This window comes from Coffea arabica, chromosome 7c, assembly GCF_036785885.1.
Source record: "Coffea arabica cultivar ET-39 chromosome 7c, Coffea Arabica ET-39 HiFi, whole genome shotgun sequence".
Taxonomy (NCBI): Eukaryota; Viridiplantae; Streptophyta; class Magnoliopsida; order Gentianales; family Rubiaceae; genus Coffea; species Coffea arabica.
In genome coordinates, this window is record NC_092322.1 from 39,920,793 (window position 1) to 39,939,594 (window position 18,802).

At 38.3% G+C, this 18,802-nt stretch overlaps 2 protein-coding genes across 2 annotated transcripts; both read left to right on the top strand.

The window, feature by feature from the left end:
* The first annotated feature begins 1,618 nt into the window (after nucleotides 1-1,618).
* LOC113698559 (putative late blight resistance protein homolog R1B-16) lies at nucleotides 1,619-4,165 on the top strand. Its single transcript, XM_027218425.2, has one exon. It carries the CDS (start codon nucleotides 1,619-1,621, stop codon nucleotides 4,163-4,165), a length of 2,547 nt encoding a protein of 848 aa, XP_027074226.2.
* A 39-nt stretch (nucleotides 4,166-4,204) lies between these two features.
* LOC140010716 (putative late blight resistance protein homolog R1A-4) lies at nucleotides 4,205-5,476 on the top strand. The gene has a single exon (XM_072058039.1). The coding sequence runs from the start codon at nucleotides 4,205-4,207 to the stop codon at nucleotides 5,474-5,476; it is 1,272 nt and encodes a 423-aa protein (XP_071914140.1).
* The last annotated feature ends 13,326 nt before the right edge of the window (nucleotides 5,477-18,802 follow it).

Consider the following 18,802-nt stretch of genomic DNA (forward strand, 5'->3'; position numbering starts at 1 on the left):
AATCAAGTGGAATAACTACTAAACATGTTTAATAATTGATTCATGCTGACATAAAATTTTCTGCATTGGATGAATGTTGGAATCTCTATTGCCACGTGGATCCCTTTGCTAGATAATTTTCACTTTTTTCTTTCTTTTTCCTGCCTCACTGTCTTTCTTTCCTTTGGGCTAAACTAGAATTTGGGACTTAGGAGTGTGGAATCCATTAAAAGTTCAGTAAATCTTGTATATATCGATAGTATATACACTTTTACGGTTGGATGCACGATTCATATGTAAAATTTAGGTTTAAAATTTAAATTCAGATCATGTGCAGCGTATCCAATAGTGAAAGTGTATAAAATATTAATTCTTACAAGTTAAGACATCAATTCCCGCAAGTCCCATTTGTGGATGTTGTTCCGTGTTCCTCTTTGCTACTGCCTGGAGGATCGTGGCCTTCGCTTGGGTAAGGACCAAAAAGAATGACAGGCCTACATTAAAATACCATCCCTGTTACCTCTAAAAAGACAGAAGTAATCCTTTCATTAGTTTTTAGTATTGGACAATCCATCTATTTGCATTGTACACATGGAATTTGAAAAGTGCCTCTATATTTTAAGTGTTATTAAAGCGATTTGTCTAATGGGTACTCATAGGGTATACGTTAAGATGTATTTCAAATGTCATATTTTTAGAAATATAAAACTAATTAGGAAAAGTAAATAAATACAATGCAGAGTAGACAAGATTAAATAGAAAAAATATATAATTGTAAGAAAGGATAATAATTGTTATATGCATATATATATGGTAGGTTAGGTGAATTTTAGATGTGTTAATGGTTGCTCTTATAGCAGCCGTTAGAAAAACCTTTGTTTAAAAAAGAAAAATAAAATTTATACAAAATGGAGCAACTAAATTTGAGTTAATAGGAGAACACGATTTTATATTTGGAGCACAAAATCACTTTCTTGAATTGAATTGTACCTCTGTAAACATTTAATTAGAGCTACAAGCTAGCGGCAATTTTATAGCGAGAAGGCTCTGGCTGCTTCTCTGATTGATTTACACTGTGGTTCAAATTAGACAATTAGTTTGAGAACCTGAAATCTGAAAACCATAATCTAGCAATTGTTTAAGAACAATATCGAAATTGACGCAGAAACCATTACATGAATGTTGTAATCTTAATGCTCACGTAACTGCAAATTTGAGCCGGAAATGGGAGGAATCTATCTCCAATTTGGTCAAAAAAAAAAAAGAAGCAATCACTAATAAAGGACCAGATTGATCAATACCTTAGTTTCAAGGGACGAAAATGATAACTTTTACCTTGGTCTTGGTCTTTGTTTGGCACTAATGAAGATGCTGGGAGTGTGAGCAAGATAATTTCATCGCTTCTGCAGTTCTGCTGCACCATATCTTCTCTGAACAAGATAGCGTCTTCCAATATTTACACCAAAAAAGTTTAAAAAAAAGTTCCAGCCTATTGTTTGTTTGCTATTGTTAGATGAGAAAAGTGTAGATCCTGAACTAATTTTATTCAGTTGTTAAACCAGATAGAAATCCGATATCAGAGTGAAAAGAAGATACCGGAATGCAGGTCCCCGACTTACCCATGAAGAAAAGAAAAATAATGGACATCCCCTCCAGCAGTAACACTAGTTCCTCTGATTTTGCTTTATACGACTATCTGCAATCGCATTGTATCTCCTCCAGCACTAGTGCTAGTTGCTTTGATCTCGCTTTAGATTGTCTTGCCAGGGTGTTTCCAGGGTGTTTTGCTTTCAGGGAAGTCGAGTACCTGAAGAATAAGGTAAGATTATTGAAAACCTTTTTTCTGTATGTCAAAATGTGTAGGAGGAGGAGGAACCATGAAGCGCTTTTGGAGCATGATCAGGAGCACAAAGATAATACTATATCTTGCTTCAGAATTCAAGATGTGGTTATCAGGATGGTTCATGATCTTCAGTCTGCTTATCTTCTATACAAACATTCTGGTGAGTCAGACTTTGACATCTTAATAAGTGCGGCAACCAGATCCCGGGAAAATATCATATTTTTTCTGGAGACAGATGTCAAGAAATCATGCAGCACCATCTTCTTCGACTGTTACTCATGGGCAGATCCACGACTAGTTATGGATCTTATTGTGTCCCTTTCACAGACTCTGGAGGACTTTTTTTCCAAGGAGCCAACGGATATCATTAGACACAAGCTAATGCTCTTAAGGAATCTCATTGGCTTTGTGACAATGCGAGGTGTTGAGTGTAAGCAATTGACAGATCCCTTGAGTCAAGTTGCAATTGTGGCTGCACGCCTATTTTCTGTATGTCAGCTTGACAGATATGATAAACAAGTGGTTAATCGAATGAAATCCGAAATTTCTCAGCTGATACATGAGAAGATAAATCCTCTTGATACTCAAGTCCGAGAAGCATACATAGATGTCCTGACAGCTTCAAAGAAACAATCAAGATCATCATGTGCTTTAGCCCTTGAGGAGAATGAGTGTCCAGTTGTAGTTCAATTTGTTGAGTCTCTCCACCATTATCTTATGGATCTACTGGGATACCATGCCAGTTTTCAGGTTCCAGTTAAGGATCATATTCTAAAACTCCATCAGGGAATAAGGTACTTGAGTACCCTTCTCAAGCAAGAGGAGAAACTAGATGATGAAATGAAGGATCTTCTTGGACTTGCAGTCTGTGATGCAGGAATTCTGATCTTCTCCCTTTCTGTCAATGAAATCAAAGAAGGCTTGCCCAGGGAAACATATCTTAGGCTGTTTCATTTGCACAAAGTTCTCAAGTATATGATGGCAGATCTTGCACACAATTATCTGGTAACATCACCATATTCATCATTTAGTTATCGTAGATCCAATGAGTTGGGCTGTATGGATTTTTTCCTAGAAGATCTCCAGGAACTAGCAAGGTGTGATGAGGCTGATGATTCAAATGTTGTCCGATTGGATAGAATCCAACTGGTCCACAAAGATCTCGTATTCTTAAGATCTGTCCTTGAGAATATCAAGGAGCAGCGCTTTCAGAATGGAAAACTCCAAGCTTTCTGGAGTTATGTTATGGAGGTTGTATATAAGGCAGAGTTATTGATTGACTCGACACTTGTTGGTGATAAATGTGAAGATTCTTTGGATGCTATTGGTAGAGATATCAATCTTCTGAAGATTGAAGCCCTGGAGATCCATAATGGTCAAACCCAGAGAGTTAACAAGAATTCCATTCTCATACCGTCACAACTTGCTGCCGCCATACACAATGAGGATCTCGTGGGTCTCGACGACAAGGTGAAAACTATCATTGATCAACTTACGAGAGGATTAAAGCAGTTGGATGTTGTTCCCATTGTGGGTATGCCTGGGCTTGGTAAGACCACATTAGCCAATAAAGTTTATATTGCTTCTTCAGTTAGGTCATATTTCCATGTTCGTGGCTGGTGTTGTGTTTCTCAAACATATAGCAAGCACAGTTTGTTTGTTCAACTTTTGTGTAGTATTCATTCTAAGAGTCCAAACGAATATCTTAAGATGGATGAAAATGATTTGGTTCAGAAGCTAAAGCAAGTTTTGCTGAGAACTAGGTATCTCCTCATTTTGGATGACTTGTGGGATGTTGAGGCATGGAATTTGTTGGAAAACTCATTGCCGAATGATGTCAATGGAAGCAGGATTCTTTTCACCAGCAGATTCCAGGATTTGTCTTTGCAATTTAAACCTGGTAGCAAGCCTTACCATCTCTGCCAACTTACTGATGAAGAGAGTTGGGCCTTGCTACAAAAAAAGCTATTTGACAAAGAAGGTTGTCCTCCAAAACTAAGTGAAGTTGGATATCAAATAGCAAAATTTTGTAGGGGCTTACCCCTCACAGTTGTCCTTGTTGCTGGAATTCTTGCTACTATTGCACAAGATAGCTGGGAAGAAGTTGCAAAAAGTCTAAGTTCTATTGTCCTTCATGATGAATACTGCATGAAGACACTTGAGCTGAGTTATAGTCATTTACCAGATTATTTGAAGCCATGCCTTCTATACTTTGCTGCATTTCAAGAAGATGAGGTTATTGATGTCCGAAGGTTGTTATGGCTTTGGATCTCTGAAGGATTCGTGCAACAGACTGAAGGAAAGAGCTTAGAGGAAGCGGCTTACAACTACTTGATGGGTTAAATTAATAGAAGTTTAGTTGTGGCTAACAAAAAAGGAGCCATGAATGGTGCCAAAACCTGCCAACTTCATGATTTGGTATACGAGTTTTGTGTGAAAAAAGCCGAAGAAGAATGTTTTCTACATATTATTCATAGTTGGAAAGACCCTTTTGGTCTTACTGGACCAAGCAACCCCCACCGAGTTTGTGTTCATGATACCAGGGAATTGAAGATTTGGGAGTTAATGCTACTTTTTCCCAATTTACGCTGTTTGCTCTTGTTTGGAAATGATTATTTTGGACCTCAAGAGGAGGATGGGGGGATTTTGTTTCCTAAACTTCTTAGAGTGTTGGATTCGGGGGGTTTGATCATTGGAAAATCATTTCTGATGGAAGTAGTATTACTTGTTCACTTGAGATACCTGGTGCTCAGTGGAATACGATCCATCCCATCTGCAATAGACAACCTCTCAAGGTTGAAAACTCTTATCGTACAAGAGGTGGATTTTGTTGTTAAGCTGCCGGATACTATTTGGAACATTAAGACGTTGAGTTATCTACGTACTATGAATTTGAGTCCTGGTTTCATTTTTCCAGATGGAAATCTTGAAGTATCCCCAGATTTAGATCATTTAGAAACTTTAAGCCTTGCAATTGATCCCTCCGCCCAATGCTTGCAAAGGATACTGAAAAGGTTACCAAGCATCCGTTGGCTAAAATGTTGGAGATCATCTGGTTTACAAGCATGTGCCAGAAATAGGGACAAGATTCTTGTGTTTAACTGCTTGAAACTAGAATCACTTCATTTGGAGAATTTTCAAAACTATCGATTTGAATTTCCGTTGAATTTGAAGAAGTTGGTTCTCGAAGGGAATAGACAGCCATGGAGTGAAATTTCAACAATTGGAAAGTTGCCTCATCTTGAAGTGCTTAAATTACTCGATGACTCCTTTATTGGGGAAGAATGGGAAATGAAAGAAGGGGAGTTCCCTAGCCTCCGCGTCTTGAAATTGTCAGACTTGGGCATTCGCAGATGGACCGCATCTTCTGGTAATTTTTCTCATCTTGAGAAATTGGTTGTGGACAATTGTGATGAGCTGGAAGAGGTCCCTTCTTGTTTAGGGGAATGTCCGACTCTTGAAACGATTGAGGTGACAGATTGTCCTGAGTCTGTTGCAAACTCTGTAAACCAAATTCGGCAAGAGCAGCTGGATATGGGAAATGCGATTCTAAAAATCGTAATTGAAAATCCCTCAGAAGAAGAGTCGAATTCGCAAGAAGCAGAGGAGATTTCCTCAGAAACAGAGTCCTTTGATTCGGGTGAGAGTGAATAATATAAAGTGGGATTCGACTCATCAGGTCAGATGAAAGTATATTTGCAGATGTTGAATCAGTTCAATTATATAATGATTCCTGTTTCTCTTCACAATTTACAATGGCGAACCATTCATCTGTTTATATGTTGAATCAGTTAAATGATATTATTAATTCATGTTTGTTGAAGCAATTTCTGGTCGCTCCCGAATTCTTTTCTTTCTTTTTTTTTTTGGTGGACCTTATGCTGGTATATAACTTTCTTATTTCACGCATTAACCAAACCAACATTAGCCACCATAATCTGTTTCTAAAATCTTCTGCTTGTTCTTTTCTGGTTCAGTATTGAATAATGTTTATATAAGGATCTTTAGTCCCAATTTGTGAAATCTTCTTCCATGCTCCTACATATTGATATGATATTCAAAACCAGAAGAGAACAAGCGCGCGCGCGTACACACACACACATATATATATATATATGTGCTACCTATGTATGATTGTGCTCTCAATTTGTGTATATAAGTATGAGTAATACAGAAAAATGTTAATTTGCTTCTATTTTGCCTCAATTGATTGATATGTTGAAACATACATAACAGTTTTGCAACAAATATTAAGAGGAGGCACAAACCAAAAAAAAAAAAAAAAAACCTATGTTTGTTACTTTTCAACGTAGAAAGGGCATAGTCATCCTAACTGTAAAATTTTGTGTCAATACTTTAGAAATAGTTTTAAATATCTGTAAACGTGTGTCTTTCTTCACTATATTTTGCTGAAGTACAAACACTTTTATTCTTCACTAAGCAATATTCTAAAGGAAGCAATTTTTCTTATATTTTTTTTTAACGTTGTTTCATGTTTTATTTTCCATTTTAAGTGGTGAATTGCTCGAAATGATCAAAATGACAAATCAGAGAAACTAGATGACTTTTTTTTTTTGGGTTGGGTGATCTGTATTTCTCATCATTCAACTGATGTAGTGCTGCAATTATTCCTTCTTTCAGAACAAGTTTCCTTGGAAGAAGAGCCCATTTCTTCTCACCACACTAGAAAATGGTGAAGACTGAGAGATTTCCCTTCCTGTTTAGGTGAATATCGTGGGCCTGTTATAAGTTCTATGAAGCAAATTCTACAATTTCGCAGAAGAAGAGTCAGTTCACTCAGAAGCAGAGTCCTATGCCATAATTATTCATGTTTCTCATAACAGTCTGTTTCAGCATACGTCTTTTCAGGTTCTTTTCTCATTCGAGGTTCAATATGTTTGTATCTCATCATGCCAATTTGATGAATATTCTTTGATGCAGCTGAGATCGATGTGATGCTTAAATGTTCAAACCAGCAGAGTAATACATATAATTGTAACCAAGCGCTCAATTTATAGATACGTTAAAAGATACAATATAAAATATTATTCTATTTATGATGTGTCTTCAGGGAGCTTAAAAAGTGTGTTAGTATATGAAAATATATTTATTTATGTGAAAATGCTTATGCAGGTTAAAAATATGTTTTTGTATGTGTAAATGTATAAGAAAGAGTTTATATATCACAATGTATTAATTAATATGTTGGAGCCATATTTAAGTCACGAGTTTAAGGTGACCCAATATGATTCAACTTAAAATCAACTCAATCTAAAGTTGGATGGATTGGATATAACCCATTTAAGTGAAAACCCAATATCAATCTGCCCAAAACCCACCCCTAATTGCTAGGTATAAAAAAAATACTTTAAGTGTCTTCTAGAAATAGTAAAGTTTGTGACTTAAGTAAAGCAACTTAACAAAAAGTTTGTCAATAAAAACTAATATAGTACCCTTACCAATAACATAGTATTCTTGGGGATAAATTGCTTCTTTGTAGAAATAAACTTTCCTAAACAATCAAGTTTGAATGAAAACTTTTATCTGCTTGACAATAAAGTTGTGACTTATAATTAAATATAAGTATTTTTTTCTTAAAATAGAGTGCAAATTATGTATTTTTGAGAAAATTTGACATATTTTTTAAATATACTTAAAAAGTGGTACTTGCATTATATACTTAAACAGTAATATCTTTTCTCAAATAGTAGTATCTTTTCTTATAATATGTTTTCTTGTATTTGAAAAATCCAGGAATTGTTAATAACATAGTAATAAACTAGTTCCTTTGCTGTGCATTTGCATGGGCACTTTATTATGTTCTAAAATTTTTACTTTTTTGAACAAAAATTATTATAAAAATTTTAAAATCCTATTTTATAAAAGTCAATATACTAATTGTAAGACAAACATTAAAATTAAACATTAAAAATTGTTGATTTATAACAACTTAATAATTAGTTTCAATCGTATCTTATTTCATAATTCAATTATGTTTACTCTAATTAATGGTGACTAATCAACATATGAGTCACACAGATGTATTAGGAAATAAGTGCAATTAAATATTTGATGCTTTCATGACTAAAAAGAATTTTAAAAAAAAATGAATAGATGATGCACTAATTATTTGCTCAAATTATTAAAAAAAATAAGAAAAGTAGTTTGGAGAACTCTTGCAACCCTATGTTTATATGAATATTATTTTGGCTTAAATCAAATTGAATGGAGAGAACATAAAAATTAATAGAATATTTTAGGAAAGAATGACTATTTATACAAATTAAATGGACTTGTATGACCAATATGCTAAAATTGTGTACTATAGATTCGTTAAAAAATTAAAATTAATTTTGAAATTAACTCTAAATACGGGATTAAAAAGGACTGTAATTTATTGTTATTGAAAAAAAAAGAATAAAATCCACCAAGAAACATAAGCAGGCACAATTTTTTTTCACATGGCAAAAAGATAAAATTTTATTTGATAAAATATAGCTAATTTGGCAATTTACTATTACGAGAAGTGAACAGCGAATATATATCTATGTATGTATGTGTATGAATTTTGTAAAGATGAATGTACAATTAATGGAAAATTTTGTCCAGATTTATTGTTATCTAAATATGAAGGTAAAATTAATATGTATATATGGAGTGAAAAACTATCCATGTAAGAATTAACTTCCATATTTTGTCTAAATTTTAGTAATAGCAATAAATAATTAAACCAATATTAGAAATAAAGAATGTAATTTAAGATGATTAGAAAAGAAAAGATATGAGTTGATTGACAAAAAAATAAAGAAAATATGATTAATACAAATTTATATAAGGTAAGTCAATAATAGATTTCTTGAAATTGACTATAAGTGAGAAACTAGGCTATAAATACGTAAGTAAAAAAGAAAGGGAATTAATTGTTACCAAAAAATAGAAAAACACAAATATTAAAGGTGTCCACATGGCGAAAAGATAGATAGTACAATTCAGCAATCTGCCAAAACCAGAACTGAACATTGTTATATATATATACATATATATATATATTATTTACTAAGAAAGTGGTATATTTCCTAATAAACTTATATTTTGCCATAAAAATCAATAACATTTTTGAGAAAAAAGTAGTATATTTTAAGTATTCAATTAATACCCTTAAAGCATTATTTGCGTAGAGCAAAATAGTTAGTATTTCACCGAAATCAAGTCATATTTAAACACATATTCAATTGGAAATTTTTTTTTTTTGTTTAATTCTTGGGATTATTATTAATTTACCTCCTTAAATTATAGCTTCTTTTTTTTTTTTTTTTCACACCAAATCCCTAGTTCCCTTTATTCTTCTAATGGAAGGTACTCCTAATCTGTTAAGCCTAATTTCCCCCCTGGCCAGCAACGGAATAGTGTACCAACTGTCATAAATCCTAACCTCTTCTAGCGGGTGAGAAACCCCCTCATTGGACAAGATGTCAGCAACCTTGTTCGATTCCCTATAACAGTGCATGAAAATAGGACGTTCCCCCGCCAGGCTCAATATTTGCTCCACCTCTCTCTTAATGTGCCAGGGGCAATGTAGCCGCCCTTGTAATATCCCAATCAACAGTAATGAATCAGCTTGTATAGCCAGACGTTCAACTCCCTTCGCACGACATAACCGGATGCCAACCAAGGCAGCCAATGCCTCTGCTCGTAGACTCGTGCCCTCTCCAAGGAACGCCGAGAACGCAAACACAGCATGCCCATTCGAATCCCTGACCACCCCCCCTCCTCCACACACACCCGGATTCCCCTTAGAGCATCCATCGGTATTGAGTGTCAGCACCCCTTGGCCTCCCCCCTTCCATCGGACAACGCTGATATTGTAAACATAGGATGGGTAAGAGATCTTCTCATAAAATTGGGGGAAAGTCAGCATACCCAACTCCTTCTGAAACCGAATCTCAAACGCAGCTTTGACATCGTAAGCAATCATATTACAAATACCTCGGTCTTGCGGCTGGATACCATCAAAGACCGCTCTATTCCTGGCCTTCCAAATATTCCAGCAAATGAGACTAGGGAGCACATCCAACACAAACCTCTGCTGCCGAGACAACGCCGGGGAAAGCCATCACGTAATCAAACGTGCATGTACTTCGGAGCCCTGGACGACTACACCGCACATGTTTTGGAAGTAACTCCAGACCTGGGAGGCCAGTTGTCCCGTGGAAAATACATGCTCGAGTTCCTCTCCTGTGGCAGGCACACAGCAGAAACATTTGGACGGTAACTGAAACCCCATCCGTCCCAGAATGTCATCTAGGGGCAATCTTCTCAGTAGCATTCGGTGCATGAAAAAGGAGATTTTCAATGGAATGCTAGATTGCCAGATTCTGGAGAAAGCCATTGAGTTATTCCGAACCTGGCGGACCTCTTGGTAGGCCGATGCTAAAGAAAATTTCCCTGACGTCGTAGGCATCCAGACAGCTTCGTCAGGGAACCCCCTGCGAGGCACCGGGAGCCGTACCACATTAGCAACACACTCCGGCGGTAATATTTGTGCCAGCCGATAGATATTCCAGCTCCCATTGCACACCAATTCCGCAAAGGACACATGCGGCGTATCTGCCACTCTAAGGAACAGTGCCCCACTCCCCAACCAATTATCGTACCAGAAACTGCACTCCCCCTCATTCACCAGCCATAATATAGATAATTCTACATGCCGGCTCACATTTACCATACGGCGCCACGTTGCCGACGCAAACGGAGCGATGGTTGCTTGACAGGGGTGGATCCCATTACAATATTTTGCCCGCATGAACTGAGACCACAAAGATGATCCTGTGCGCAAACACCACCATAACTTACACGAGAATGCGTTGTACACCTCCCTCACTTGCCGAAACCCCACCCCCCCTCTTCCACCGGATAACATAGATTGGACCACCGGATCCAGTGGTGCTTCACTTGCTCGTGCGATGAGCCCCATAAGAAATTGGAACACAGCTTCTCAATGCTTTTAAATATTACACCAGGGACCACTGCAGCAGATAAGAGATGAATGGGCATGGATGTTAGGACGTGCTTGATCAACACCAGCCTCCCTACTGGGGATAATAGTTTCGACTTCCATGATATAATTCGGGCGGCACTCTTATGACACATCTCCCCATAATAGGCCGATTTGCACCTTCCCAGATATAGAGGGAAACCTAGATATCGAACGGGGAACTGCTGGCGGGAGAATCCCGTTATCCTCTCTATTACCCTCCGGCGCGATGGTGACATAGATGGGTGAACTAAGTAACTACACTTCTGGACATTCACCAGCTGGCCAGAAGCTTGCTGGTACTGCTCTAAAATCTGCATGACTTTCTTCAAGGATGTAGCCGAGCCATTCGCAAAGACCAGAACGTCGTCGGCAAACGCCAGGTGTGTCACAGGGGGACATCCCCTGGGTACTGTGTAACCCAAAAAGCCAGATTGAGCTGCGAGACTGTTCAGCCCCCTTGACAATACCTCCGCTCCAATAACGAATAAAGCCGGAGACAAAGGGTCTCCCTGACGGATACCTCGACTAGATTTAAAAAACCCATGTGATGCCCCATTAATAATCACTGAAAACCACACGTTTGAAACCAACCTCCAGACCATGTCAATGAATCGTTCCCCAAACCCAAATTTGCGCAAGACACCGACAGTGAAACCCCACGAGACTCTGTCATACGCTTTAGCCATGTCTAACTTGAAAATTACATTTCCCCCTCTAGCCCGGTGTCTAAATCCCGACATCAATTCCTGGGCCAGTAGATAGTTCTCAGTTATATTCCTACCCTTGACAAAACCCGTCTGTTGCGGTGACACCAGTTTTGGCAATATCCCCGCAAGCCTATCCGCCAAAATTCTAGATAACACTTTATTAATAAAATTGCAAAGGCTAATAGGCCGATATTTCGAAAAGTCCTGAGGATTTGGTACCTTCGGGATTAGAACAATAGATGTAGAAGTAATAAATCTAGGCAGCTCCGCCCCACAGAAAAAACTCAGCACTGCTTGATAGACATCATGTGCAATAATCTCCCATGCAAAAGTGAAAAACTTACCTGTAAAGCCGTCTGGGCCTGCCGAACTGTCCCCATCCATAGCAAAGATCACTCTTTTCACCTCCTCAAGGGACGGACATGTTTCAAGTGTCTCATTATCATCCCCCGTGACAACACGCGGAATCAGGTGCAATAAGTCCCCTGATGCCCCTCCTGGCTCCGAGAACAGCTCCGAGAAATACCGGACTGCCATGGAGGCAATCCCCTCATCGTCCTCAACCCATGCCCCACTCTCATCCTGCATCCTATGAATCGCCCCTTGCACCCTTCGTTGCTGTACGGTAGCATGAAAATACTTAGAGTTCCTATCCCCGTGCCGGAGCCATTTGACGCGAGCCTTTTGACTCCAAAATCGCTCTTCGTTGGACAACGCCAGCCGCAATTTTGCTTGAGCCTTTTGCAGCTCACTTTGAGCGTCCCCCGATTCATCCTCCTCCTCCACTCGATTTTTCGCTGCTAACAAGTCCGATTCTGCCCTTTGAACAGCAATAAAAATATTTCCAAAAGCCTCCTTATTCCACTCCTGTATCACCCGTCGGGCCTTTACTAATTTGGAACATAACTTCCGTAGGGGGGAGCCCGTACACTCTAACTGCCATGCATTTCGAATAACCTCCAGCAGATCCTTTCTGTCTGTCCAGAGATTCAAAAAGCGGAACGGCCTAGGCTTATTATCCATGCGTGATGCCAAACCAATCCTCAGCGGGGCATGATCTGACGGATGTCTAGCCAGATGGGCCACTGACACAGATGAAACGGCATCTGAGAAGATTCCATTAATTAGTAGCCTGTCTAGACGCTTCCAAATTCGTTCGCGGCCTCTCCGATTATTACACCACGTGTAGCTGGATCCAGAGAAACCCGCGTCAAAGACCTCCGCCTCCTCCATGAATGACAGTAGCTCCATACCCTCTGCTCTAGCAAATGGTCTCCCCCCTCGCTTCTCGTGAGGGTCTATGATCACATTAAAGTCACCACAGACACACCACGGAAGTGAGGTGGGTTTGTCAGTCAACAGGTCTTGCCATAAAATTCGCCGCTCCTCCATCGTGCACCTGGCATGCACAAACGAGAAGCACAGCGACCTTGGTAGCCACGGGTGATGCACCAGTAACGTAATGTGCTGTGAAGAATTACCTATTATAGTACATGTAATCGGAGCACTAAACAGCACCCATATGTCTGCAGACAAGTTACCCACTACAGAATCAAATGGTAACCGCATTTTAATAGAATCTATTTGGGACATTGCTAGCTTCGGTTCACAAATAGCAACAAATTTCAAGTTATGCAAACGAACTAGCTTAATCAGACGACGCAGGTTGGGGGGTTTGGAGACCCCTCTAATATTCCAAAATAGCCCACTAATCCTGGGATAAAGGTTGGAAAGAGTTTTGAGATAATGTTACCGATGACCGCAGTTGCCTATCTGATGGGAACTGAGCCCGAGCGCCTTTTTTCCTTGTTCGCCTATCCCGTTGGTCCAGTACGTCGGCTTGATCGATGTTGAGCTCCACCATTATGGCGGATACCGGATGTGCACCGCCGATTAAGTCCTCCTCCTCAGCTGCACTTAAAGACCCTTGTTCAGCTAGCACCATAGCCCCATCCCCTATATCTTGCTCCTGCCATTGCTGCTCATTTGAGTCCTTTGAAGCAGAGTTGCTGCTAGTGCCGCTGGTGTCCATCGCCCTCTTCTCTCCAAGTTCCGCTGCCTGCTCTCTTCCCCCATTTGGAGCCAGCTCCACCACTGGCAAATTAGCAGCTGCAACATCCACCGTCCCCACTGTTGCTCGATCCTCACTTGCTCCAGTTGCGGCAACAGATTCTGTCAACCCAGATGCTGGAGCGGTGACTGATGCCCCAGGTGCGGCAACAGCCTCTGCTGCCTTTTAGACTCCTAACGTCTGCCCACAGTTAGGATCATCATCTGCCATCGCTGTCTGCATTGTTGCAGCAAAAATATCTGCTGCACGTTGGGTCCCCAACACCTGCCCACCGTCTCTTGCATCAGCAACCATCACGTGCTGCCGCACCTCCGCACCCAGACATTGCGCAGCACTGTCCCGGGCAGATATGGCACCAGCTCCTGCGTCCCGTACGCCAACTGCCAATGCTGCTTGCTGTCTCTCCACTTGCGTATTCTGCTCCACCACAATTGCTGCCCTTGCTTTTCCTTCCAACGCCGTTCCCTGACCCACCTGCTTATACTCTCGTGCATTCCTTTGTGCCATCGTACCCAGGTCCTCCGCAGGTTTTTTGCATTCGTCCACCGCATGCCCCAGCCGCCAGCAGGAGGAACAATATTTTGGCAGATCATCCACCGCAACCTTCTGCCAGAAGCCTTGTTCCCCTGCCACAGCTACCCACACCCGTGAACATATCGGTTTCAGCAGATCAACCTCTACACAAGCTCTAGCTACACTTGGCCTTGTTCCTGCTGCCGTGGCTGAGTCCACAAAAAGAGGTGTTCCTACTGGGTTTAGAATGGAGAACAACGAATGCTTATCATGGTAATGTATCGGCAGTGCCGGTAAGGAGACCCACACCGGAGCTAGCGAAGATTCACGATGAACATGAAATTCTCTGGTCCAACGAAACACCCTCATAGGGTACTTACCAAGCTGCCATAGCCCTCGTGTCCAGATGCGGTTGAAGTCTGCTTCTGCTGCACACTTGAGGAGGACGTGACGGTAGTCCAGTAGCCCCACAGAAACCTGGTCTCTGAGATTTAGTGACATGAAGAATTTTCTGATGTCTTCCAATGGTGGTCTGCCATGGGAGAACTTACCCACCAAAGCCAGGCGGTATGGTGCTGCCAATCTGTCCGCCTCTTCCCTGGAGAAAACCACAGCCGCTTCACCCTTGTATGTGGTGTTTTGCCGAATCTGAATTGGAGATGTATCTGGTTGTGTGAATAGTTGGGAGAAAGATTTCTTCTTTGTTGGTGAAGCCCCCTCTTCCGGGGGCTGAGGCACAGCCATGGGCGGCTACCCTAGCAAGGCAGCCGAGAGAGATGCAGTTTTGTCCGAAAAAATAGCGGTAAGTTATGAGGATTATACAAATGGATTTATCCCAATTGGAAATAAGCAATGACTGTGAGTATATAACCTATAGATCAAAAAATGTGTGCACTAACTAGGTTATTCATGGAAAAAATATTATTTATAAATAAAGTAATAAGTTTTGCTAACAACCTTGTATGTTTTTGCTAAGAAAGATTAAGTTAAAAAAAGTATTAATACTGCTTGAGGAATGTTGTAAATATCACTAACAAAATGATAAACTTTAACAAAAGTACTTTATTTAGTCATAAAAATGTAGTCGTGATTTTCACTAAAAGAATGGTTAATTTTATTTAAAAATTGGTAGGTCTTGCAGGGAAAAAAACATGAGATTTGTTGATGAAGTCATAATTTTGCTCATAAAATTAGTAAGTTTTGCTTGAAAGTTAGTAAGATTTGTTGATAAGGTAGTAAATTTTGTCGAAGTAGTGATAAGATTTGTTAATGAAGTCATATATTTTTCTTGAAATGTGGTAAGTTTTATATAGCAAATGGTAAATTTTGGAGGAAAAAGTGATATTTTTGTAAAAAAAAAAAAACTGAGTAGGATTTGTTATTTAAAGAGTAAGTTACATATATTATGACACTTCTTTTATACAAAAACTTACTATTGGTTATCATAATTTTGTGCCCAATGAAACCCATAAGTTAAAATCTACACGTGGTGCCACATCAACTATTTATTTGTGAGTTATGGTAACTCTTCATCACTTTAGACTTTTCCTTGAGGAAGCTCTAAATATCAAAAACAGATCTAAAAACATAAGGAAACGTTTTATTATTACTATTTTTTGTGGTAAGTACACATTTTTCAAGTGCCGATGGAAGGAGTTTTAGAGTTCTTCGGGTTTAGGGTTCTAATGGTGGATTTGGCAGTTGGGGCTGAGAGAGTTAGAAAAAAAAAAAAGAGTAGAAATTGCAATATCTTCTTGAAGTCTAATGAAAGTTGACTTTTCTTAAGCATTTTAGCTTGCTGTTTAATCCTTTATTTTCCGTAATTAAGTGTTGCAAACCAAAGAAAATTACAAATAAACGAAAATACATGTATATTTTTAATTAGTTGAGCAATCCTTATACATCTTCATTCAACTCATGTACCACTAATTGTTCCACCCTCTAGAGAGGTTAATTACAAGCAAAATAATAAATCTCAAGAAACAGACACAAGAATCTTGATCATGTGCGGATTCAGTGTCCTTGGATAGCTATGCTAATAAACTAGGGGACAAGAAATTGGTTGATGCTCCAAGTTAAGTAATAAGAATGCCATGAAGTCCCATATAGCAGGGCCTCTTTCTTGATACAGATACTATTATATTAGCTTGGTGATTTACCACATTCTGTATAACTATTAGCCATTATTAGCCCAGGATTAAGATCATAAATTAGTTCCATTGTTTGAAGCTCTACAGATGATCATCAAACTAATGCCATTTATGAAGTCTGCAAAATGTACTCTTTGTTCTTTCCAAAGAGTGGCACTTTTCAGACCTGAAGACACTTTTCAGATTGGTTCTATGCAGAAACCTGGGTGCAGATTGTCCAATTTACCGTTATTTTGGTCATTTATAAAATATTTTACAGTTACCCCAATTCAAGGTGAGAAAATTGGCTGTCCTTCTGCCATATATTCTAATTGAACCAGCATGTGCACCTCATAGATTTCCTCATACTTCTGTCAAAGTTGTCAAAAAAAAAAAAAAAAGCACCACACTTAGGGACAAACATGATAACTTTCTCCTCGATAGAGAGATTCCTCGATGAGATACCACAACAGAAGTTGCTGGGAAACTGTGGTCACAATTTTTCATTTACTACTGCACCATTTCTCATGTGAATCAGACAGCGTTTTGCAACATTTGCCCCATGCAATATGCGTATCATTATCATTACTATATACAACACATTTAAGGGGCAAATACTATTGTGTACTAGTTGAGAGACTTTATAAGACAAATCACCTTGTTATAACAAACATAATGTTTTGCGTCTACATATGATATGACATTAATCATGGTTAATGTGAAAACTTCCATGAAACAAAAAGCGATTGAAAAGTAAATTTTATGTACTCAAAACCCAAAAAAAAGTGTTTCAAAAGTAATTTTTATGGACTTAGCACATTAAGTTTCAAATACATCATGCTAACATCTTCCATTTACATATGCCAGAAGTATACTATTAATAAAAAAAAAAAACATTTAACAACATCCATAAATGGGACATGCGGGAAGCAGAATGAACCAATCATGATTGGATGAGAAATTTTATGTCGGTCTAGAACAACTACTAGACATACTTAGTAGTTAATCCAGAATATCAGGATCCTACTTGCTAATTTACATGTTAAGCAGAATCCATTTTGGCACGTTAAATGAAATTAAGTGGAACCCTCATATGTCCATATGAAACTTTTTCATTGATTTGGAAACAACTACTAGACATGATTAGTTGTTGTTCCAGACTGACATAAAATCTTTCGAACGGGATGAATGCTAGAATCTCTGTTGCCACATGGATCCTTTTGCTAGATCATTTTCACTTTTTTTTTTAATTTTTTCTACTTCGTTGTCTTTCTTTCCTTCGGGAAAAACTGGAATTTAGGAGCGTGAGATCCATTAAAAGTTGAATAAATCTTATATATATATTAATAGTGTATATACTATCTCAGTTGGATGTATGATACATATATAAAATTTAAATTGAAATCATATAAAATACATCCAATAGTAAAAGTGTATACATTATTAACATATATAATACTCCCTCCGTCCCATTTTGATAGTCTTGTTTTCCTTTTTGGTCTGTCCCAAATTGTAGTCCACTTTCCCATTAAGAAATGTAATGATCTTTCAAATTGTCTACAATACCCTTATTAAATATCTTGTTATTAATACATTGTTATTAAATACTAACCCATTACATTGAATACATTGAGTTTTTCCAATGCACTCTTCGTTATTAGCATAAGGGTATTTTAGGAAATTATTAATCTAAATTTATGTTTCCAACTAAATTAATTACACTTTTTTAATCTGTGTGAAAAAAAAATCAAGACTAAGTAAACGGGACGGAGGGAGTATTAATTCTTAAAAGTTAAGACATCAATTTCCGCGAGCCCCCATTTGTGGATGCTGTTCCGTGTTCCTCTTTGCTACCACCTGGTGAGTCGTGCCCTTCGCTTGGGTAGGGACCCAAAAGAATGGCAGGCCTAAATTAAAATGCCATCAGCAGGTAAAAAAAATATACATAAAAAAAAACCTATGTAACAAGTAAGCATGACCCCCTTAATTCTCAGCTAAACAATCCTTTTTCATTAGTTTTTAGCATTGGACAATCCATCTGTTTGCATTGTACACATACAATTTGAAAATTGCCTCTATATTTTAAGTGTTTTCAAAACGGTTTGTCTAATGGGCGCTCATAGGGCACTGACAGGTGTCGTGCCTGTGCAATAATAAATACCTGCTTAAGAAAAATAAATTTTCTGTATATAGTAGTAAGCAGGGTCGAATCCACAGGGACTAGAAAAAATTTGATTCTTTTTAAATTCGAGACACGGGGGATTTTTATCAAAATGAAATTAAAAATAAATAATTAAACAATTTAACTAAAAATAATTAACCAAAAATAAATAATTAATTAATACAATTGTAAATAGCAATTAAATAAATGATAAATAAATTCTAGCCAAGGATACAACTACGCAGACACAGTCCATTCATCCGATCATTGATGCAAAGAATGTTCAGTTAATTTAATTAATAGGCTAGTTATAGTCGCCGATAAGCTCTAACGACCAGTTTTTCCTTAATTTATTGATAACC

Bases quoted from the DNA above. Each gene is read 5' to 3' on its own strand.
- LOC113698559 (XM_027218425.2), top strand. From the start codon at position 1,619: ATGGACATCCCCTCCAGCAGTAACACTAGTTCCTCTGATTTTGCTTTA.
- LOC140010716 (XM_072058039.1), top strand. From the start codon at position 4,205: ATGAATGGTGCCAAAACCTGCCAACTTCATGATTTGGTATACGAGTTT.